Source organism: Pterocles gutturalis, unplaced genomic scaffold, assembly GCF_000699245.1.
Source record: "Pterocles gutturalis isolate BGI_N339 unplaced genomic scaffold, ASM69924v1 scaffold11252, whole genome shotgun sequence".
Classification (NCBI taxonomy): domain Eukaryota; kingdom Metazoa; phylum Chordata; class Aves; order Pterocliformes; family Pteroclidae; genus Pterocles; species Pterocles gutturalis.
In genome coordinates, this window is record NW_010112819.1 from 21,021 (window position 1) to 47,215 (window position 26,195).

The 26,195-nt window shown below is 35.4% G+C and overlaps 1 protein-coding gene across 1 annotated transcript in view; it reads right to left on the reverse strand.

Annotated features, from left to right (window-relative positions):
* LOC104462309 (phosphorylase b kinase regulatory subunit beta-like) overlaps positions 1-23,975 on the reverse strand; it is a gene marked incomplete at its 3' end in the record, with an annotated part of 42,153 nt that extends 18,178 nt beyond the window's left edge. Inside the window, exons 1-7 of the mRNA XM_010074210.1 lie at positions 23,834-23,975; positions 17,486-17,575; positions 16,817-16,955; positions 13,881-13,980; positions 10,452-10,559; positions 8,433-8,513; positions 6,177-6,292 (exon numbers count right to left, since the gene is read on the reverse strand). Of these exons, the coding sequence (XP_010072512.1) occupies positions 6,177-6,292; positions 8,433-8,513; positions 10,452-10,559; positions 13,881-13,980; positions 16,817-16,955; positions 17,486-17,575; positions 23,834-23,888 (689 nt within the window). The remainder of the gene's footprint in view (positions 1-6,176; positions 6,293-8,432; positions 8,514-10,451; positions 10,560-13,880; positions 13,981-16,816; positions 16,956-17,485; positions 17,576-23,833) is intronic.
* Between the last annotated feature and the right edge of the window lie 2,220 nt (positions 23,976-26,195).

Consider the following 26,195-nt stretch of genomic DNA (forward strand, 5'->3'; position numbering starts at 1 on the left):
TGCTTACTAAGTGATGACATACAAGTACAGGAAGTACAAATACTACAGAAGTCCAGCTAATAAAACAAACACCTTTTACATTCTCTTAGGCGATCTGGTAAATGGATTCAGAGCATCCACCAAAACAAAGCCCAGTGTAATTTTTCCAACTTTATTCATAAAACTAAAACTTTAAATGATGCCTTTGTCTCCACTTAACTACAGTGCCTCTGACCAACGTGTCTTTATCTGTCTCTGCTTCATTTCTATAGAAACTACAACAGCGATTTATTGACTTCATTGACTCCCCATGTGCTATCCCTAAACGTCTCTCCCAGTTTTGAAGCTCCTCCTTCAGAATCAAGTTTCATCTAACTGCCCATTCCTTTACACAGGACCTCTGCTTTCCAACTAGCTTACAATTAATTTGAAATATTCTTCGTCAAAAAAAACGACAGTAAGAGACAACAGAAAAGGAAGACAGCAGAATAACAGGGAAGTAGAGATGTCTACCTTGTTATCTGTAAAAGTTAACAAAGCTGAAGACGTATAGCGAAAGATTGAACAATGAAAAAGCAGAATGAATCAGGCTGGCATGACAAAAGATTCAGAGTTAAAAAAAAGACCGTAAAGGTAAACAAAAGTGACAGAACATAGTATGAGGGCATAGATCAACACTTTAGGAAGAAAGCTTCAACCTTAGCAAGACAAAAATCTGTGGAAAGAAGAACTGAAAGGTTCATCTTTCCATAAAGCCTTTCCCTGTAAGGGAGAGGAAGTTGTTGACACTGTCCTCAGCTAACAACCATTTAGATGCAGCTACTGTGTTTGTTCCAACTGGGCACAATACACAAATTTGGAGAAAAACAAAACCAAACATATGCACACACAAAAACAAAGAAAAACAAAACAAGATTATCCACACTGCTATATATAGATGCTTGAAAGGTCAGAAGTTTTAAGAACTGGGAAAAGTCTAGGAAAAACCGAATGTGCCAATTAATTTTACAGTTTATGTATTAGCACAGTAACTCCTTGAAATACTCTCTAAAAAAAAAAGGACAAAAAAACAAAAAACAAAACAAAACAAGGAGTTAAAAGTTTATATCCTTTGTTTCTTTAAAATTGATTATCCACTTGGCCAACCACACTTTTGTTTTTCTTGCCATTTTTTGTTTGGAATAAAAATTATGCAGCACTGCCAAACAAGGAATGAAAGAAAAAAAAAATTGTTTGTCAGAGGATCCGTGTTCCCAGATAACATGAGAACAATGATGACACAGAGATAGCCGTGAGCGTAAAAAATAAAAGCATCCTTAAGAGTCTGAGGGCTACAGTCCACTTGCAGGGAAATAGTAAAATTAACAACAGTTAGGGAAATGTATTTCTGAACAAGACAGCCCCAGATATTTTGTTGATAAAAATAATGAATGAAGCAACACCGAGTTAGAAAAAAGTATTCAGAAAATAATCACTAATAATTCCCAACTTCTGTGCAGGAGGAATCGTGATACTATTAACAAACTGCACTATCCAGCCCAAAAAGCTTGTCGCAACCAAACTGTCAGAAGACCACAAACGGGGACTGTGCTTTAACCTCAGTTCTTCTACACTCCATGCAGCATTCTGGGATCAGAGCACTTTCTACCTTACTGTAAATAAACCAATTTGTACTATTTATTCATGTAAAATATAAAATTTCAAATGTTTACTAACTAATCCATATTTTAAAGATGGGAGTCCATTACGATGACACAGAAAGTATTGAAAATAATGAAAAAAAAATTCAGTGCAGAGTTAAATTTGTTTACTTTAATCACTGTTTTACCCGGGTTGGTTTTAATACTAGAAGTACTTCAAACACTGATTTCAGACTTTATCATTCTTTTTAACTATTACAAACAGCTTTAAAAACTTCCATCTCTCCTTCTGAAACATTGCCAGAAATAGTACTCATGGGATTTAATTCTATTTGGCTCAACAAGAGAAAGCTGATTAGGTTAACTAAGTTCTGCTCTAAGCAGTTGCCATCAAACAGTGGCGAAATCCCTCAGTTTCAGTATATTCAGATGATGAAAGCTTTTGGTACTGGAGAATACGATGAAGGGATAAATTGAACTCTGAAATGTTGTGAATATAATTATTTTTCTGGCTGTGTTTCCAATACCTAAACAAAAATGTAATTGGTCTAACAATTGCTCTATTTTAATTATCACCTAGCAATTGATCAAGCAAATTGGTGTGATGACTCAGAACTTTTCATAGCAGTTAATTATTATTATCAAACTGCACACATGGAAAATGAAAATCAGAGAAATCCCACACATTGAAATCTGTATCACATGTTAAACTCTCATATTCCTCTTTTCCCTTACAAATAACACTTTTAATACCAAGATACTTTCAGAGGAGGAGAAAAGGTTACTGACAAAAGGTAAGAGAAGTACTAGTTGTTCAACAGCAACAACCACTGGTATTCAAATAATGTTGAACTACTCATTCTATCTAAAAAAAATATTTTTTTGATTTACATAGTCATTACTCTACAAGAACAATAATACTGACAATAAGAACAATACTTACTGTAATTTTACTCACTGTAATACTGATCAGTATTTTTCTACCTCTAGTTATTCAAAGCCCCTGGAGACTTCACTACGCTCACAAATATTACTTGCAAATGAAAATATAAATGTCTCAACATTAAAATACTGCTTTCTTTCCCCTATCATGTAATATTCCTTCACATTACAATTGTATAGCACGCATTTCCTTCACCATACACACAAGTACTACTTTGACTACTAGAAGTTTCATTGGTAACTGACAGGAGGAAGTTCCTTTAAAAAAAAAAAAAAAAGATAATAGCTGTAGTGTCAAGTATGTCTTCAAAAGACTGAACAATCACAAAACATAACACATTTCAGAACTACGATCACACTTCAGATACTTGTTTCAAAAAAACCTCCTGTTGGGCAAATTAGAAAAGAGGTTTGGTTTTTTTTTAATAAACATTATGCTCAGGTCTTTCTACAGAAAATACATTCTTCATACTCTACATTTTAATAATGGAAAAAATGGACTGGTTTAGCAGTATGAATTAAAGGCAAAATATATTTTAATATATTCCTCCACTCAGCAACCCACTATGAAAATGCTGTGTTCACCTGTTGGACCCTATTCCCAGAGAAAAAGATGCTTACTTGGAGATGGCTCCAAAACAAAGTCCAAGTCAAACCCTCTTTAAATATTACTCCGAAAATTTCACAGTCATTGGCTCGAAGGGACATATGGAACTCATCCAGTCCAACATGAAACCTCACGTGAAGTCAGATACAATAACCAAGGCCAATTCAGGTAAACCATAGCCTCATCTAGACAAGTCTCAAAAGCCTCCAAGGATGGAGATACTGTAACTTCTTCTGAGTATCCTACTCTGGTGCTGCACTGCACTTCAAGTGAAAAGGTTTCTTCTTAATGTCCACACTGAAACCTCCCAGGTGCAATCTGTAGACTTTACTGCAGCTGCTGGTTATTGTGATTTGTCATGAATTATCAACAGCAGTCTTGCAATCATAACACTATGGGTAACATTTGACCTCAATGCACATTTGGGGCAGGGGAAGCTGAGACTAACCTGGACAAATTACACTTCCAGCTTGCTACAAAAGCATTAGTAAATTCACTTAAACGTAATTCATAATTCCCAGTCATTTTAATTGTCAGATTTACCCCCTCAGTAAAATAATGGAGGGAAAATGATAAAATTTGCATATTCTTAGCAACTGTTAATCAAAACACACCTTAAAGCACATACGTCCTTAATCCTCCTCCCATTCAGTTTCTTGCCTCCATCCAAGAACTGTACAGTTCAACTGGAACATCAAACACCACAAAGGATGTTAAAAAAATCCCATAACAATAATAAATTCATAACCAGACAAAACAAAATAGAACAAGGAAGGACAGCACTACAGCAATATAATACCTACACTACAGAGAAGAGCAAGATCAAGGCTTTACAATCTTAGATTTGAAGTATGAAGATACTGCACTTCAGCAACTTCATTATTCTCACAGTACATATGGGAGATGTCAAAGACATTTTGCAGAGGTACTCAGCAAATGCCTGGAGAACAGCTTGATCAAATAGTTACAGGACAAATTAATTTTTCACAAGTTCAGCCGTATGGGAAGGGGATCACACTACAATAAAAGCTGTTACAAATCTTGCCTTTGAACAAGTAAAAGACATCAATTTGCATACATCAGTGCAGACCTGGTCCACAGAGTGTTTCACTATTTATCATTTATTAGAAGTGTTTTGAACTGTACTAAAATAGAATACCAAGACTGTGTAAAGACTTAAAATATCTGCATCTTCTAACATAGCCCATAATTAGCAGTTATTATTTATGGACTTCATATTATAAAACATATTCTTTAAAAAGAAAGCCTTTTTCAATAAAAGACAAGAATTAACTCGGAATTCTGAAAGCAAACACACACCGTGTGTAGATTTACGGTGTGAGTTTTAAGTGCCAGGAGTACAGCATACTTAATACTGAAACTTCAGGGACTGGTTTGGAGTCCATCATCACTGAAGAAAGACATACATCATTCGCTACTAGCCCTGATTAGTTATAATCACTTCTTGAATTTTTTAAAATCTTTTTTTAGAGTTCTGTTAAGTAGATAACTACAACAGGACATAACAAACTATAGAGAATATTTTAGTGTCCCCAGGGCTTTCCTCAATAATATCTAAATACATATTTTGATGCATGTTCCTCTTCCACTTTTTCTGATTTATGAAAACAAGTGAAATTGTCTACTGGCTCCCTACAGTGAAGCAGAGTATCAACATGCACAAAAGGCAAGATAAATAGGGGCAATAGCTGTTTCCGATGACCAGAGCCTACTTCTTAAATTAGGACCAAACTCTCTACTTTTGTGCCAGCTCAATGACCTGTTAGATTGGCTCAGTCCATCTCATAAAGCTTCACCCTTAGAAAAACCAACCTACAAATGCCAGCCTAGATTAAGACAAGACAATATGCCCATTTCCATCTGGTTAAAAGATGTTCAGCTTTCCCTGGAGGAAATTCCTGTACTGAATAACCAGAACATGTGGTGACATGTGGAAAGAAGTGTATGATTCTCTAAGCGAATGCTCACATAGTCTGGCATTTGACAATGTTACAGACATAGGAGGTAGAAAAAAACCCAACAAACCAACAAAGCAGATTACACAATAACAACTTGGAGTTTTCTGTTCTCGTACTGGTACTAAAATGCCACAAAAGCCCTGAAAAAAAATACCTAAATTAATTGTTTCGCTGCAATGACATGTAATTATAGCTATAGCTTAAAAAACATGCCTATATGTGAACTAAGAAAAATTATTTCATTCTGAAATGAGAACATAGATTCAGCTGGCAATATCAAAGACTAGAAGAAACACGTGTATTACTTGCAAGCCCATGATAATTATGACGACCAATGATGTTGTAAAAATCCTAAGATATCCAAGCTATAGCCATTTTATGATTAATAGAACCTCAGAAGTCAAAGTGAAGAAAACAATAGCAATGCTAGAAAAAGCAAATTTGATCCTTCAAGACAGACAGCATGTGAGCAATTCCACTGAAGTGAACTGGACCACTCTAATATTAAAATGTTAAGGACATTTCTAACTGTCGCACAAGACAGAGGTCAGAATGCCCAGTCACTTGGAGCATCTGAAAAACCTGGAAAAAGAACTTGTGCACTATGGTATCATCCTCCACAGTGTCCAGCATCTTCCTCCCAGCATAGTGGAGATGAGAAAATCTAGACTCGTGATTCAACAGCTTCTTACATCAGGATATTTCTAAACACTTTTGTGAATCCAATCTACTGCACATGCTTCAAGAGTCTGAACCTTTCTGAACACAATTTCAGAATTATATGCATGCAGCTGCACATAATTATTGAAATTTGAATACCCAAATAGCTAAGCATCTATGTGGTTATTCCAGCATGCATATGATGATGAAATTATGCTTCTTACTTTCCCAAAATAGTCTTTAGAGAGCCTTACTTTAGTTCAAACAGTATTTTAATGCATTATTATTTCTAATTCACTCCATGAATTCTTTTTATTCATATCACATTTACTTGCTTTGACTGAAAAAGAGCTACATTTGCTCACCTACCTTGAATGCAGCTCTGGACTGCCATTGTTGTATTTACTTCCTCTTTCCCAGACACCAAAATCTGGTACACGATAGGCTCTTTCCACACAAAACACAAGATTCTGAATGAAAGACACCTACAGGAAAGAAAGAAAGAAAGAAAAGTGACTGAAGGAAAATGAAATATTTTATTTTGTTCATTTTTTTTCAAAAACACAAAGTTGTTTTTCCTCAGCCATCATAATTGTGCCTTCCATCCCTTTTTTTTCCCCCCCCAGAGAATGATGTTCCCATGGGACTAAGCATTTCCAAACAGCAGAATGGCATAAAAAAGGCAGCAGATAACTTGTTGCAACCCAAAATCTTCATAGAACAATCATTTATATCATGGGCATGTAAATGCTATAACCAAGCCAATGCTAAAGCAATTAGAGAAATGATGGATTGTGTATGTTAAGCTTATTTATCCAGAAGTCAAGCATGTGGAGAGCAGGTGTAATAAAGAATGCACACGCAGCATGGATGACTACAAATACTAGTGCTACTCTTTTATGTGTAGGTAGCTGCTCTCAAATTCATTCACTTACACAATCATACACTGTTCTCTTTGTTATGGATGCAAAGATGCGATTAAATTATTTTTTCAACTGCAAACAGATGCGACTAGAGGGTAACTCACTGACACCAAGCAGCCTAGTATACAATGATTGCCTCCTAAGCCAAGAGTTCTGTGTACAAACATATTCATGCAGCAGCTTGCCAAATATCAGCCATCTGCCAGTACCTTCCACCATGCTAGCACTGGTTCAAACCCCGCGCTCTACGAAAGGAAAGAGACTAAATACATCATGCAATTATATCATCGGAAAGAAACAGCCAACTTGATGTCTGGGTAGCAGATTGCCACATCCACAGTGCTGCCAATGCCACTATACTGAATATTATCTAGACGCATAGGAAAGCTTGGAAATACCATAATTACATGGCATTGATAAGATCTGAGAATATATTCAATTGTCGAAGCTATACAGAGACTAACAGAATGTAGAGGTCTGTGGTAAAACAATCTTAGTACAAATCTCCATAGTCCACAGATTTCTAGGGTACAGCTGCAATGAAGACTACATCCTGACATTGACGTGGAGAATATCCACTGACTGGACAGTCTATACACATGCACTTTTTCTGCAAATTCTGCAATTAAATGCAAACATCTGGAGGATAATATAAATCATAAGTCAAGCTAAGTAAATACATAATTATATCATAGAATCATAGAATGGTTAGGGTTGGAAAGGACCTTAAAGATCATCAGGTTCCAACCCCTGCCCTACATTTGCCTTGTCACAGACATAAAGGCAATTTAGAGAAAGTAATAATGACCTATGATCTAACTAAGCAAGAAAGGAGACAAGTTGCATCACTGAGTTTTCTCATTATCTAAAGAAAAAACATTAATGAAGATGTACATTTTAGAAATATAATACAAATACACTATTACTGGAAAAATCTCCCTTTTTTAAAGATAGTACTACCCTAAGTGCATTTAAGCTTTTTAAGGCAACGACTATTAAACAGACTGGATTAAGGAAATAGGAAAAAAAAAAAAAAAAAAGGGAAAAAAATAAATCTGTGCTTTCTGTTCCTGTCTCAAAAAATAACCTTATTTTAGAGCAGGGCAGCAGGTTGTCCTGACATGACTCGTCCTCAAGCCAAGGCCACGGTGGCTATTATTCTTGTTTACAGAAGCTAACAATCTTACAAACATCTCTTACCACAATATAAGATTGTTTTATTTTTAATTCAAGATACAGCAAAACTTCTTAACAACCATAGGTTCATGTGTATTTTAAGGAAGTCCTTCAGCTTTCCAGAAAATTAACCCTATTACTTACTATATTGAAATTCCTCTGGGCAGCATGCACTGACTGACTTTGAAATAAGGTGAAAATGAGAACAACATAATCAACTAGAAGTTAACTATCCTAACAGATCTTTTAATTCTTGACTGCGTACCTTTCAGAAATAGCAAGGAATTATGAAATTTTTCAATGTCATGTTACATTCACTGTTTGCATATCTAACACTCTATTAGCTATTAATTTCTTTCACTATGCATTCATTCCATTTATCTTTCCTGACTTCCTTTAGAGGTGGAGATTATCTGCAGTGCATTTCCTGAACAATTACTTTAGGGTTGGTAATTAAACAAAACCAAGGAAAAAAAACAAACTATTAAAGCATGCATTTTAACAGCAGAAATAAATTTATTTGTACCTCATCTGTGTTGTAGATAATCTGCAGCCCCGAAGAGATCATCTCAACCAAATAGAGGAGAAATAATGACAGAGCATTTATCTGAAGTAATTGAAGACAGAAAGGAGACTACACTGAACTTTATGTTTATTGGAGTCAAATAAACAAACAAGCAAGCTAAGTGTGATATTACTAACAAAGATGTCCCACTATAACACAGTTTTGGTTCTTCAAAAATATTATCCTAATCTAATATGGCAGATGTAATGATGTGGAAACAATCAATAGGAAGAAATGCCACAAACAAGCATTGTCCTCTACAACTTCTGCTGCAGTATGATTTGTTAAATTATTTAAAACTATGTTATTAAAATGTTTTTGCTTAGGTATACTGCTTTGACCCACAGGCAATCACTTTAGTCAAAAGCTCTTTCATGTTTACATGGGACAACTTATTAGCAAGCAGAGCACCAAGATGGCAAGTAGCACATTGAATAGTCCACAGCACATCTAAAAAGCAAATCACTTTATCCCTAACTAGAATTTTAGTGTTATCAACTGACAGAAGTATAATTATAACATTCAGATGTGATTATATTTGTGAATAAGACTTTTCTTTTCTAGCTGTACTTTATTAACAGTAATTATCTTCAGCAGCTGTAAAGAGCATCATAATGTCAAGAAAACCTACTTTAGTGACACAGACTCAGTATAACTGAGAATTGGTACAACATTAATAGAGAAAGTAAATTTATCACAACAGCTTGCTTCAATAAGCTATAAAACCACAATGTCAGTATATGAAATTTAGAGAAACAGTCTAGAACAAAAAAATGGGTTCTTATCTGAAACGTAACAGATTAAGGTCCAAATTCTAAAAATTCCAAAAGATTTAAAGACCACTGACTTCAGTTTCTTAATACAATCTGAAAAGCACCAAGTATGGCAATAACAGCAGACCAGCTTGTAATATATTCCCTTCTTCCCAAGTGAACCACCTCCGTTACTCTGTTTTCTGTTGTCTCCACAGAGCTCAAAACACTTTATTTTTTGAGATTTTATGATTGCATTCATGTTTATGGAAAGGGTTGAATTCCCACAAAAAACAGAGACTTTGAATTATCATACAGTGCTCCCCAGGTCCCAAAATTAATGTCTCCTCCTGCAGATAAAAAATTTGCATGCTCGAGAAGCTTCACATAGAAGTCCAAAATGCTAACTTAGGATAACTCCACAAATAATTTGTCTCCTAACATACATTTCCTGAATCCAACACATTTACTGTACAAACTATTTAAGTGATGTTTAAGTCATGTTGTCAAGATAAAATTAAATCATTATGAACCTACTGTCACTGATGAATAATTTCACTAGCAATTTCTGAACTAAAAAGAGTATATAGAGTTATGGAATGCAAAAGAACAAGGTCATGAATGCAAAAAAGGGTCTCAAGGTAAAGAGAAGGGAAAAAAAAGAGTAAATCACTTTGGAAAACTAAAGACAATAAAACAATCAATTACGCAACAAATCTGACTAGTAAACCACTACACAAAATATTGAACAACAATTTGTAACTTGACAAAGCTGTTGACAGTGTACATTAAATCTTTACTATGAATGAAAATTGCTCAGACTTATGTAAAATTAATCTCGGAATGTTAATAAAAAAACATAATATTCAATGTAAGATTACACTAAATCTTTCACTTTGCTGACTACTTCAACATTTTTTTGCCAGGATTATTTATTGACAGCCATCTGTTGGTCTCAAAAAGAAGCAACTTTGTAAACAAACAACCATCTACCTCCACAAATCCCACAGTTATTTCAGTACCTCCTGACCAAAACATACCACTGAGTTATAGTTCAAAACTGTTTTTTTCACCAAAAGATGGAGAAGGAATCTCAGTTTTATCAAGTACAACACATCTAACACAAATGTAAACAAACTGAGACAGCTGCATCGTGAAAGAATTGAGACAACAATAACATTACTTAAAATCATCCAAATTTTCATTTACATGCACATGCGTATTTTACCTGAAGGTGACCATATTCTTTATGAGACAAGACCTCATCTCCAGTATTTGCACTGAAAACAGAATGAAGACATCCAGATGGTTTGGGGTCCTGCTTAAATTGCTGAACCTAAAGGTGAATTAAAGGCAAAACATAAAATCAAAGTCAATAATTACAGTATGTTTGGCAACCAAAAATTCACTATATAAATCAGGTATTTAGAAATTTCTTGATATGTTCACTATGTAAAACTTACAAGCAACAGTTCCTGAAACTTATCGGAAATCATCTTATAAATATGTGAAGTATACATACACTTAAAGAATACAAATATTCAACTCATCTGTCTAATCTCTTTGGGTTTGGTAGAAAAAAAATCTTTAATAAATAGCTACAGATGCTTGGTAACTATCATCTTCTGGCCAAACACCACCTCATTTTAATGGAGCTGAAATCCTAGCTGAAAGCATGTTGAACCATATCGCACCTACCTTGAATACACAGATCTGATACTATCATCTTCTGGACAAACACCACCTCATTTTAGCGGAGCTGAAATCCTAGCTGAAATGTTGAACCACATCGCACCTACCTTGAATACACAGATCTGAAACATACATATAGAATCCTGACCCATAAGCTCCCAGCTGGATCACCACCTTTCCCCACCAGAGTACCATGAGTTCCAGCTACTCTCTCACATATGGGGCAACTCCCCCCTAACCTTCCTGGCCTGTCCTAAAGAGCCTGTATCCATCCATCACAGTGTTCCAGTCCCACGAAATCACAGCCCTGGAGCTGCACACAAACTTCTAATTCCTCCTTTTTGTCCCCCATGGTGCATGCATTAGTGTATGGGCAGTTCTGAGAGGCACCCAAACATGCTGATTTCCCAGAAAGAGATGAAAGCTTTCTTCTCCATAATGCTGTCCCACAGGTACCGCCTTATTTCCACACGTACACTTGGGACAATTCCACTTCAGTTAACAATTCCACTTCTGTTCACATCACCCCAGGCCCTTTGCTTGCCTACCCTGTCCACCGCTTCCTCATCTGATTGCTGAGCACTCTCTCCTTCCCTCACCGTTCCTAGTTTAAAGCTCTTACTGGAGTGCAAGAGCCCAAAACTTACGTCAGGAACAATAGTTTTAACAGTTTTTATTAATAGCGATCCATACAATTTAATAATTATTGCTGTACCATTTGACAATGTGACAAAGGTTTTAAAACAGAAAAAGAAATTGTTATTATTAATAATAATTTTTAAGCCTTCTAGGTTACAGACCTACAAAAGCATTCAGAAATTCTCACATGTATATCACATAAATGAAAGGCTGCAAGAGCTAAGAATATCTAGAACAAAGGAGTACATGAGGAAATAAATATTTATTTTGGTGAGCACAGTTTGTGACATTCAGATGTACAGTGAAATGTTTACAGATACTGGAAGGCAAAGCTGACAGCTTAAAAAGACAACATAAAGATCAGAGATAGGAAGAATAGTACCACAGATTATAATGACTTTTTATTCATGGACATTATCACTGGACCTCAGAATAAGCCCTTATGATACAGAATCTCTTACGATGGAGATGGAATGCAATAAGATTAATTACTAATACAAGAGGTTAACAACAAAGGGGTGAAATAAGAACTATGGTTGTTTTGAAGCAGTTTTGATTTCTTTTTCATCATGGAATACATCACCTGCTACCTTACAAACAATCTAGACTGTCAGAGAGCTGCCATTAGCGCAAAGAAAGGAAATCAAATTCACAAAGAAAAGAATGAAGATAATGAAAGAAGATTCTTCTCCACAGCTCCTCAAGTCCTCCTATGCTCTGCAACAAACAGTTTTTGAATTTTCTAACCATCACTGCCAGTACCTGGTCCACATTTCACAATATTTTCAACACTGATCTTACCTTCATGGGATATTCTTCTCCACCAGCAAATTATACATAGCATATAGCATGTGCCCCAGAAGCACAGAAGTGAACACTATTTTGTGGAGTTATCATGTCTAGTTCACAAACACATTCAACACATTTTAGGTCATAACTCATTAGCAATGGAATATAACATCTGTCATTTTTGTCACAAGCAGCACCATCTATTTAAGTAAAGCCTCAGCATTGTAGCACACATAATTCATATTATTAAAAAATACCCTCCTTCTACATGAGGCCAGCACATAGAGTCTCTCAGAATAAAGTCCAATTTGACTTACATCTGCGAGGTACCAGAGATTACTTACTACATTGTAAGAAGAGAGAAGCATTTATAGCAATCAAGGCAAAAACCAACCAACAAGTATGTCAGCAGTGTGACCCCTGTGTTAACTCAACACTTGTTGTTCATATCTGAACTGATCATCCTCAAAGAAACCACTGCATGTGAAAGAGAAAAAGAATACCTCAAAAGTAACAACATCAATTTAGATTGAGATCATTTAAAAACAGAAGACTACAAAGAAACAGTCCAAGATGACCAAGAAAAAAAAATGCCATGTCAACATAAATACAACTGGCCATACCCCTGATTTGCTGATTATTATTATTACTGATATCACATGCCTACAGACTCTACATTTCAGTTTGTGTGCTCAGAAGTGATCACAACTGGCCATACCCCTGATTTTCTGATTATTATTATTACTGATATGACATGCCTACAGACTTTACATTTCAGTTTGTGTGCTCAGAAGTGATGGAAGCTACGTGGTAACATGAGAGGTTTTTTTAATAATACAGTTAAAAGTCACTGACATGAAACTTAAAATAATCAAATGGACTACAGATATTCAACTACTGGTGGAATTACAGCTAACCACTATGCAAAATTAATTCACCACATCTAAATCTTGATAACAAGAAGCCCTGAACACTCAAGAATATTCAGGTTATACTCACACGAGGACTAGAGACTGAACATATCAACTGTATTATAACGTAAGTAAATTACCGTTTCCTTATTCATTTTGGATTGCTGCCCTTCTAAATTTACGTCATTAAGATAAAGAATACTGGAAGTGGCTGCTAAAGAAACCAAGCAAAATAAAAAAATTGTACACATTCAATAACCAAGGCAATAGTGCAAAGAAAACTCTCCAGCCTTAGCTAAAAGAAATGCTGCATCTTGCCATATAAGCATTACCAAAACATTTAAAAAAACCCCAATTACTTACAGTCTAATGTTTAAATAGAAGAAATAACTTCAAAAGGAACCCAAAGAAGTTCCGAGTATGCCCCGCAGTTTACTTCGCAACATGCTCATGACTTTTATACCCTAAAACAATGCTGCAACCTGACAGTAACAAAGCAGCTGTTCTTAGCTGAGTCACACAGTAGTACTGCATTCCCTTTTTGAATTTTATCTGTATTTAGAAGTTAGTTTTCACAAATTAATCCCTTAGTATTGAGTGCTGGTGTCCACAATAGAGTAATTTACCTTATCAGCCTGCCGCATGTAGCAGTACAGAATCCCTCTCATGCACTTTATAGCAGAATGCTCCAGCTCATGAGTCCTTCCCTTGTCATCATCAATACGCCTGTGCAAGAGAAATAACTCATAAAACAAATTGACAGTGCACTGGGGCGGAGGCGGAAAAAGGACAAATTACTGCTTTGGAATATTACACGTGCCCACACTCATATCAACATACTTTAGCCCTACCCATCCTTCCTTACTAAAAAAAAGAAAAAAATTGTTTTTAGTTTATATTGCAATTTACAAACATTCCTAATTCAAAACTTAAAAAGAAAAAAATAAGCCTTGCTGATATTATAACACTGAAAGCCACTGTTCTGTATTCTTTGAGAGATCCAAAACACAAAGGCAATTTCTCTTTAACTCTACAAAGTATCTGTCATTGGTAATCAAGCAGCCTCTTTTCTGATGATATTGATAAAATACAGCTGTGCATACAAGACTCTGAAAATTAACTACTCCAAATGTCCAGAAATGTGTTTCAAGATCCCTTAGTATTTTTATACTGTGCAATCAAACAACACAACTATTATATTACTAAATGTATAGTAAAAACAATGACAAATCCAAAGTTACTTTAACTACAAGAAATGTATTGTGTGCAAACAACCTTGATCATTGTATTCATGCATTCTGTCTTTTCCAGTTCTCAATTTTTGATTGAGCCTCTCCTGGTGAAAATAATGTTTTCTTACATATCTGTCACTTTCAATACCATGACTCTGATACAAATATGCAAACCAGCATAATGAGCTCACTGCTATTTCTCAGACCACTTTATAGCTGTTACTAATTTGATTACAGGTAAGCAGATGATAACTACACTGCAAATGAAGCATATCCTTTTCCACCATACTTTATATCCTAGTAGTTTATGCTGAGGTTCTGCTGCCTCCACTGAAAATTAGGAAGGTAGTGATAACTTCAAAAATCACACACATCCAAGAATCATACTATTTAAATAATAACCTTACATATAAGAAATGTACTTGCTTTCAATTATAAAGTTCAAACAACGGGGGGGGAAAGCAACCCCACAAGAAAAAAAAACAGATAATACAAAATTTATGTTAAGAATTTTTGAGCAGTAGGATTTATTCTCAGCTTTATCATAAATCCAAAGAGCAATAAGAAGCACATGTAAAAGCTCTGAACTTTTCATGTTGCATTTTTCCTCTATTCACAACAGCAGTGTTTGTTTCCTTAACATGCTCTCAAGAAATTTAGCTTTTATGAAAATGAATGGTAGCACTGGCCTGAGTCAAGCACAGCAACCTACATCTGGTAGATAACACAGCCTTTCACATGAGTCTTGTATCTTGGCTCACTTTAGATTTTAGCCATTCGCTTAATTTCAATCATCAACCTTTGCCCACCAAAGAAAATTTGTTGCACTGCACCTGAAGTGCAGGGCCCTGTTCTGAGCATAACTGGAAGTACCACAAGCTGTTTATATTGCCACTTTGCCCTTCCTTCAAACCGCTACAAATCTCATATATCATCTTCCATGATTCGACATATTAGAAATTAAAGACTGAATAACTCGGGCAACATCACGACATACTCTCTTCTATGAGTTACTGAAAATTCAAAACAACCATCCCTGCCCCTTCTATTACTCCTTCTAATTTTTTTTCATTTTTTTTTGTTTTCAAATGCTTTTATTTCAACAACAGAAACATAAACTAAAAGAAAGATGCAAAGATGTAAGAAATGAAAGTAATAATTACACATTCTGAATGTTAATTTCCCTATAATTTTTGATAGTTTCTCAAAATTTTGAAAGACATTAGATCTCAGGCATGGCATCTCCAGACATAAATACAGATCTATGTATGTCTTTTTCAAAAAGCATGATTTTGTAACAACATTTCCTAGAACACAATTTTAATAAATTTTTTTTTAGATATTTTTTTAATAACAGTTTTTTCAGGTTTTTTTTTCTGGTGTCAGAGATATAGAACCTAAAGCAATAAATGGAAACAAAAACGAAACTAAAAACTTTTTATCTGCTAAGTAGATCATCTTTACTTCAACAATAGCTCCCCAGATTATTCCTGGCCCTTCTGTAAAATATACTAGAATTTTGTCCAAGAATGTGATTACTACCTCAATAAAAGAAGTTGACTACTGAAAACAGTAAATGATTCAATATTTGCACACCATCTTCTTTCTTAAATACACTGCATTTCAGTTATCACCACCTCTCTCTGTGTTTTCCTGGGTGGCTGGGTAGCAAGGTTGGAAGGAAGGAATACTAAATCTCACAAACCGGTTTCCATAGTTATTTGTCCTGACGCACAGAGAATTATGAATCAATGAGTATGGAAGGTAACACACCCCTAGTTCTTAAGGTCATACCACACCACACAAATTCCTAACCTACTCCTCTAATGAGTCAATAGCAGAAACGGAAGAAACAGAAAATAAGATCTAACAACTGAGACTGCCCAGCCCCTGTACTAGCGAGGAAGATATAGTCACTACTATTTCCCATTTCTCAGCATTCAAGGATTCATTCCCCTGTGAGTACCTGGATTGTTAGTACCTGCAACACACCTGCTTCTGCTCTGAACTCTCCTACTACATTTAAAAAGAGCAGTATTCCTTACATACAGTTTGCCACGATAACCTTTATTTTTAATAGCACACATTAATTCCTCTGTTTCAGAACATTGGTACCAATTAAATTATATTAAAACACGTTTACTTGGCGAAAGTATAGTGACAATTTTCAACTTAGTAGCTACATAAATATTTTTATTGAAATTTGGAAATGTACCATTTCTGTGGATTTAAAAAACTATTCTTGATACAGCTTCAATTCTTAAAACATTCCCAGGGTACTGCATAACAGAATGTAACATGGCAGAGATGTGAGTTTAGAAGTTACTCACCTGTAAGCAAGGGCTAATGCCCAGGCACATGCAGCACAGTAAAGACTGTCATGTACTTTTGCCCTTCGGTTATCGCCATATGTCTTTGTAGGAAATAGACCTGTGGTTGGACTTTGATGAAGCAGCAACGTTGACTTAACTGGAAAAAAGAAAAAATGGTATTAACAATACCTACGTTTCTTCCAGTTTCTACATAGATTTTCAGGAATAAATCAAGATGTGAAAAATCTGTTAGAGCATGCACAATGTAAAATCAGAAGAGAAAGGTAAGGAGGGAGACACATTAAAAAAACTGTCATGTTGGTGTTCCAGTTAATATAGATCCTTTTCACAAGAAAATCAGTATCCATCACCATTTATATGGCTCTGTTCTAGAATAACCCACTCTGTACAGAATCTCTACAATGCAACCCAGCATTTCCTGTGGGGGAATGGGGAAGGCTACAGTATGTCAACTGCCCCCCTCCAGATAACTTAAATAGTTAAACTCCGCAGAACTATACATCCATGCGTTATATTATCACAGGAATCTTATGAGGAATTGTAATGAGAGAAATCTTTTCAGAAAATAAAAGTCCTTATTAAAGACTGCAGATATTATTTTAAGACAAAGATATTTTAGTAAGTTACACTGAAAATATTTCATGGTAGGAACAATTACTAACTCACCAATTCTGTAATAGTGATCTAATTTATCCCACAGACTTTCCCCCTTTGGTTTTGGAAGATCAATACTTTTAAGTGGCTCATAAATTGAACCTAAAAAAAATAAGAGAAAAAACAAAATCAAGATCAGAATTATGAAAATAATTCTGCTATTGCTAACAATTACTACAATAATGATTTTCTTTATGTTTGTTACACAAAGGCACAATTTATCAAACTTCAAAACAAATTAAAAAATTGTAATTTCTATAATCTCAGAGAATAGATTTCTATACACATTTTTTCTACAGTACCTGTCCACACAAACACAACCTCCCATCTGGATCTCAAATTCCTTGCAGATACTGAGCTACAGAAAATGCACGGTTTAATTATTTGACACAGCCTATTAAATGTTAAGAATTTTCTAGGAACATTTTCTAGAAATTAAGTATGCTACAGACAGACTTTGTAAAGATATGTAGAAAAACAGAATGAAGAATGATAAAAATAGCCCAAACTTAACTATTACTTCCCTGTCTGCTTTCTAAGACAGTGAACATGTACAATACTATTAATGTTTTACCTATCCTAACCTCATTGTCTCCCTCCACTGCAATAAGTCTAGCTGATTTCATGTCTTAAATCAAAAAAGGGATAGCTTATTCTCACATACTACCAAACCTTAACAACCTATCTAACAGATAAAGCCCCCAAATTACCTATATTCCAGAGAAATACAATGCTACCAAATCCACATCTTTCCTTCTCAGTGTCCCAAATACTGACTGCTTCCCCATTTCCACCTGAACAGTCTGTTTTCCTGATAGCTGAAATGAGGCACCTATCAGAAAGACACCATTTCTTAAAAATTACTGGGGTACAAAATTTACAGCTTTTAATTTAAGAGTAACATACTGCACTCCTTCCAAAAATCACTCTGGCTTTATTCAGTGTTCTGGATGGCAAGATCTCCCACATAGCCATTTGATAACACGAAGAATGAGACCTTCCCCTTTCCGGCCTGCAGGATGTCCTTCTGAAAAGCTCAGAGAAATGAACTGCCAGGGCAGCCCAGCCAGCCAAGCAGTTCTGGCAGGATGCAACAGAGTGCTCCTATTTAAGTTGCCTCTTTTGCACTCCCAGCACATATCCAGGCATTAGACAGGAGATTGTCCACATACAGGACTCTCATCCAAGCAAAATTAATGTGTGTGGCGTGGTGACAGAGGCTTGATTAATCAAGTGTTGTGGTGGAAAGACTGAAAAATGTTTCCTGTCCCTCAGGAACTCAAACCCCACTCCCCAAATTGCTCTGGAATTGTAGCAGTTAAAAAAAAAAAAAAAAAAAAAAAATCCACCCCGTCTTGAGCAGACTCCTGTGGGTCTGCTGTGCATGGATTCTCTGGTGACAATCTGAGCTTCCCCTACAGCCTTTCCTTTCCTCTTTGGGAGAGGTTAAGTTACAAACAACATGTGCATGTGGGGAAAGGGCCTGAGAAGGAAGCACAGAGAGCCCAATTTATTTTAGTTGACTAAAAAACCAAACCTAAAAGAAATGAAGTTGTTCTGTAATGGAAAAGAAAAGCTTGTAATATACCACACCTTTTGTATCTTCTGTTTAAAAATCAACATTCTGAACCCAATTTAAATAAAATTTTCACAACAATTTTATTTTTCTACTCGTTTTTTGCCTAGTCCATTAGAATCTGTTATTTATATTGTTATACCATTAATTCAGCTATCTTGCAAAAGCGCACAGAACAGTGACCTGCAGTAACTGTAATTTTATAAGATGATTCGGTGAAAGTAGGACAGAATACATTCAGTAAAAACCTTCAGTAAATCACTTATTGCATAAAAAGTGGCAAATTTATGAGAAATACTTATTATATTTTCAAAGGCAAAATAAAGATTCTTACTCCTAGACTTGTTAACTGTACAACACATACACACACACTGTTCTTTGTGTGTGAAAAAGGTTCAGAATGTCTGTTTCTTGGAGGCTGCTAACCCCAGTACTGCACCATGAAAAGCAGTTGAATATTCACAGGTACATACTTATACACACAAGTCAAAAGTTTCTAAAATAAAATTGTTCTAATTTACATACTTACCAGACAATCTGTGACCCTCTGTGGCCAACAGAGAAACAAAATAAAGTTATCATGAACAAAAAGCATATTCTTCTATTTCAGAGCATTCAAAGATTTCAACTTTGTGCAGAAAGAAGATTGAACAGAATAAAGACCATGAAAATGCCAAAGCACCACCATCTACAAATTACATTCTTTCACATGTTTGAAATCTTACTAGCAGAAAGAAACTGAAACAGACAGAGTAGAGTGTTGGTGAAACAAAAAGGTGAAATGAATTCAAAGTTCAAGAAAATTGACAAAAAGTAGTTTCATGCCTTGAAAGTATTCCTCAGAAGTACTCCTACTGCAAGTAGGATAACTTGATTTTGGGTGTTCCTTTAAACAAAGTTTTGCACCTACTCCTCATTAATTTCTCATTAGCATCTATGTAAGTTAAGTTTTGCTTGGGTGCCTACACCATTCTGCTGCACTGATCCTGTGGTAAGTTATGTTTCATTACTATCACAATGTAATCAAAAGCAAGAAGCAGACATGACAAACATCAGGCGAGCTGCTCCTTCCATGTGGTTTTGTAGTGAGACCAGAACCCAGTGGAAGCTATTTTTAGGATAGCTAAAAAAAGCCTATCTATACTCTTCCCAAAATCTATTTAATAGTTCATTTCAGCAAGACAAAAACCTGCCATAGGAAGCTATTTTGAATTACATAATTAAAATAAGCTTTCAAACTGAAAAAAATTACAGCAGCAAGAGTCTGCAAGACTTAAACATAACAGAATGACATATGCAAATAGTACCCCCGAGTTCTCAGTCTGTACCTTAGCATTCAGAAGAAACAGAATGAACCCATTAACTTCAAATACTATTTTTCATAAACATCTCATTTAATTGTAACCATACCAAGTGAGTTTTATTAGGTAAATAAGTACATGGGCTAGGAAGGAACATAAAAAAAAACATTTTGTTGATTTAGGATTTCTTGAGCTGTATACAAGTATACCAACCCTATACAAAAATTAAATAGGGTACATGGTAGTTCAGATTTTCTTCCACAAAGAATGAACTATGCCCACTATTTCCTAACATCAGAAGTGGATTGCTGCAACTAACTACTTCAAAATCACTAAAAAACCAAACAGATAGGAAGTCAAAGTGTTGCTTCCAGCATTAAAATATTTAATGTCTGATATGAGAACACTCAAAATCTTTATCCCAAGCCCAATTAAATCCCTGTTTGTCTTCAGATATTGCACTGACCAAATACACTATATCCATATTTCTAATCAAAAAGAAATCCCTTTTCATTTCCTACCACTCACAGGTTCCAAGGCAATACAATTTCACCATTCTTCAAACTGAAGAATTACTAAAAAGGATAGTAACTTTCTTTCAAAGTATCAGAGAACAGGGAGAAATCTGAAACAGGCCAATAACTGGCAACAGAGACATCAATTACTAGTGTAGAACTGAAGCAACAAACTAACAAGATATTTCTGACTTAGCTAAGACATGGAAACTATAAGAAAACATTATCCAGGAGTTGAAACGCAAAGGTACAACAACTCTGGAAAAAACTTACAATTTAATTCTCTCCTCTAAGCAGAATACAAAACTGAAGGAAATTAAGGGAACCTCTCTGAGATAAGCTGCTGGCAGTGTAAATACATCTACACACAACCTCTGGAGGCTGAGAATATCGTCATCCTGAGGTTAAAGTACTTTCCCATCCTCTTTATTTTTATTCCAGCTACCTGAAGATCTATAAACTTGTCTAGATGTTTAGATTTAAAAGCTATGGCCAATATTTTGATACTCTGCTTCCAAATTTATTTATATAGAACCTCTGAACACCCACACAACCTTGAAGATGGCAGCAATTGCAGATATTAAAGAAAAACAGGCATCAGAATGGAATTCTGGACCTAGTCTATGAATAAAGATTTGCATATTACAACAGGGATTAATAATTCAAATTTTCCAAAGTACAGAATTCAAAAAACCCATCAGGCTACCAAACATCCCCCCTTGAAGTTTAATCACAAACAAATGGAAGCAACATATCAAGAATTTTATTTCCAACATTTCACATGCCAGAAGAACAAAATAAAACGTTTACTTGCATAATTAGATCAGAATAGACCAAATAAACAAACAAACAAACAAAAAGCTGAGAATACCAGATTTCTTTCCAGATTTGACAAGAATAAAAACTGACACAGCCCTTCAACGTGAACCTAGTTCTGAATGTAATCCAACACTTGAAACATCAACAAGTTCTCGATCTCAGACCACAGTAACTTTCATTACCCAGCACTGGTATGGGCAATAACAACTTCACATTACAGAATTCATTGGGACCAAAGAGGATTTTATTTCTTCACACAGAAAAGTTTAAAAAATGATATCATATGAACAAATACTATCCTCCCAACATCACATTTGCTTTCCCTCGAGACCTCTCCTTCGATCTCTCCTGAGCTGAGACTTAATACAGTACTGGAGAGAAACACAGTTGAACACAATGTGGTCTTATTCTAGTAGCTGTCTGCCAGGAAATACATCTGCTTCTAAGCCCAAACACATGTAGGTGAGCATGGCGATATCAGAAACTAATTTTCAGAAGCACTTTCACTAGAAGGAAAATTCACTTCTCACCTACATAAATATCTCAACTCTGATTCCACGAACCTAACATGAGCCAACTGTGCTGTTGCTGATGAGGATTTTTAATCGCTACACATAAAAGGAAACTATAACCTCATAGCTGAAGTTGCTTAGAGAAAGAGGCTGGACAGATGACCTCCTAACATCCCTTCCAAACTGAACTGCTCTACAATTCAATGAAAGTATGGTAAAGAAATCCCTGGAGAGCGGCTGGGGGAGGAAGAAGAAACAGGTATGAAGGTATTCCTCCATTTGAATAAACCTTAGGAGTAAACCCAACATACAAAGTGTTACCTAGGTTGAGTGATGATAACAACACTGGTAAAAATTACTAAAATCTTGTAACCCTTTCATTTAAAGAGTTTTAAAGTGACAAAACTTTTCAACTATCATTTATCAAGAAAAACCATGTGTTAGACTGTGCAGCTAATTCAATTAGAATTTCATGGAAAAAAAAGAAGTATGTACCAATTTATTTTGTCCTTTCTCTATTTCCTAATAATCCCAAGTGATTTCTCTCTACAGTACATTATACTTAATGGAAATTATGGATTTCAGGATTTACAGTAACTAACAACACACAGAAGTTACTAAACACATGCAAAAAAAAAAAAAATTATGGTCATGCCAGCGCACAGGAGCTTCACATAACCAAAACACATCAAAACGCCACAGTCTGCCATGCAAGCCTTGTAAACGCTACAAGCAAGGCAGGAAACCATTCGGGATATTCAAGGGAGTCATTGCCATTTCTGAGAACTCAAAACTCCTAAAAATGTTTATTTCGCATCATAACAACAGAAACATCATGTATCAATATAATAAGCAGGAAAAAGTAAGGGTTTTTATTACAATGTCAGCACTTCACATGTCCTTTGACATTATGAGAGGCAGAACTGAAATGCCGCAGGCAGGGCACGGCACTTAAGTGACTCAGCTGTGGCAAGGGACAGCTGAAATCCCCTTACCTGCTTACTCTCACTAGCACTTGTACTGCTTCTGTGTTTCAACACAGACTGAACAAGAGTCCTATACGGTTTTCCCCAGATCAGCTAGCTTCACTTATGGACACATTTGTTCCAGTCAAACTGTCTTCAACCTATATTGAGCTAACACAGTAACAGTCTTGACAGCTTCATATACTCTAGCTTCTAAGGGGAAGCTGTGCCAGGGGGCTTTATTTTGCTTCAACTTAATTTCCAGAAGTCAAGCTTTGCAACAATGACTGACTGATTGGAAATTTACTTCTTTTCTCTAAACCAACCACGTCGACTTTTTTTTAGGAATTAAATCTAAATGCTATTCTTAGTGCACCTTTCATATGACCATCATCTTAAAAGAGAAATGTCAGTTCGGAGATGGTTACGCTGAGAGCTACTTACAAGAACATATAACACAAACAAAATGGGAAGATCTGAACAGCAGATTTCAATCTAAGTAGATTTCAATTTTCAGAAATTTTCACTCAAAGAGCTCAAATTTTTAAGTTCTACTGTACAGTAGTAAAAAATTGCTAGCACAAAACACTGAACGAAACACAAAACACGCAATTATTTTTTGTTGAGTTGAATAGCCACAAACAAAAACAAAACACAGAACTGCACACTTACCAAATTTTAAAAAAGCATGCGCAGAGGAGGTTCTGTCATCATCCAAATTGGCCATTTCAAATTGGTGCAGCTAATCACAAACGTCACAGGCTAAGCTACAGCAATTTTCAAAACCATTTAGTAAATGTTAGAGGCAACCAGCATTAAATTAAGTGAAAGCAATGTTAGTTGAGTTATTAACATGACACAGTGCACAGCACAAAGGGTAGTAAAGTTTCATTACATTTTATGTTTCCCTCTTGTACTCTAAAAATTGGTTTTATTTTGCTTTTACTTCCATAAAACTTAATCTGAGTAAAATGACACAGTCTACACAAAGTCCATCTTTTGGACATTAGAGAGTAGCTGCTATTCAATACAAAATTTGCTACCAATATCAAAAAGCACTGAATAAAATCTATTGGGTCTATTTCAGGATTAAATAAAAATACTGATTTAACCAGTGCATATAAAAGTGTTAAGTAACAGTAAGCATGAGGAGCTAAAATTCTGCTTATGCATAGTGCTGCTTTTATCCCATGTGGAATTTACACCAGGATGTTTCTTGCGGTGATATATATTCCTTATGGTACTGAATATCTCAGTTATTTGAAGTAGAATATCTTCCAGTTTGGAATGTAAGATATGAAAATACTGTTTATAACTATGATTACATGTTTTTTTCAAATCTTTAAAGAAGTTTATGTTTAAATTTTAAAGTAACCAAAATTTCAGGGGTTGAAGACTGGCCAACTACTGAATTATCTTTATAATCTGCTCCTAACTGCTAATTATCACAGTAGCAATGAATGAAACAGTGTTTCATTGCTCAAGGAAAGGAAAGAAAAAATTCTCAATAAAATCTTATTTTTCTGGCAAGAATGTAATTCATAATGTAATATACATAAACACGAAGATATGAATTACCTCCTACAGGATAGGCTCTTAAATTATACTTTGCTGTTGGCTATAAAACATTACTCATGCATTTCATGCAGATGTGTCTATATTGCATGTTTACTATATCTTACTCCAAGCAGCAACTGAAAAAAAAACCCCAAAACAAACAGTACTGTCTGTAAACTGGGAGTCTCCAGCACAGACCTCAGCCAATTCAGAACAGTATGGGGGAGTTTAAGCCACTTTCAGTGACTATACCAACCACATCTCTTTCTGAAAGGAAGTAAAAAAGCTCTGAAGTTATATAAGTTTCAACACACTTATAAAGATGCAGGAGTAAATTTGAGAAACAAGAACATGATTTTAATTTTTAGATAATAATGTTACCTGAAAGATTATATATTAAATCTGATTTTTAAATCAGCTCCTTTATCAGAAGAGCATTTCATCCACAATCATCTTTACATCTTCAGTAAATATATTTCTTCAGTTACTATAAACATGACAAAGTCTCTATGGACAGGAAAAGAAGGAAGTGAACTACAATAATAATCTGCCCTTATCACAGAAGACACTTCCTTATACATTTAGTGAAAAAGGAGAAGGCAGCAGCAGATTATTATTATTCAAAATAATCCAAATGCTTTCTGCAGTAACAGGGCCTGAATCTGCATGGGAATCCCAAACTTAGCATGCTGCCTTGTGCCTCAGGATTCACATACTCCAAACATACAGGTTCCAGACTTTATTTTGTAGAGCTCTATGGCTACACTTGTAAATAAATTCTCAGATAAGAGTACTGTGTAATCATAATTGGCCACAAAGTAACAACTCGTTTCCTGGATAGTCTTAATAATGGTATTTTGCAAATTAATACTATACATAAGTAGAATTTTTAAAGCCATATGAATCAGAGTAGTCTTTAATCAATCAATTTTCTTTATGAGAGCCCTCATAAAGCCCCATTTTCTTTTCACATTGCCTGATCACTCATTATCACAATAGAACCAATCAAATATGCAAATAAGGAAATAATGATTGAGTTTTACAAGCACGTATGACAAGTAAACAAACATCAGAGGGATCATCTGGAAAACTGTTTCCATTAGAACACTAACAATTAAAGCCCTGTAAAGGCTGTATTTTATTTTTAAAAATTTAAAAACCAGGCTTCTTTGAACTTTGAAAATTCAAGCCAACTCAGCAAATTCATTTAAGCCAGAATGTAGCTGCCACACAGCCCAAACTTCAGAGCAAGAAATTCTCACTTTAAAAAAAAAAAAAAATAATCTTCATCCAAGGGCAACCTGGCAAAAGCTGCTGCTTTCCTACAAGCCCCTGCCATTTTAAAAATACTTCATCTCTTCGACAGCTGCCTAGAGCTCCAGCAACCACCAGCAGCTCCCTTTACACCTCTGCTGGCAAATGACACCTGTAAATCATCTGAAACCCTCTTTCCCCCCCCCACCAAAGTGCGAGCGCG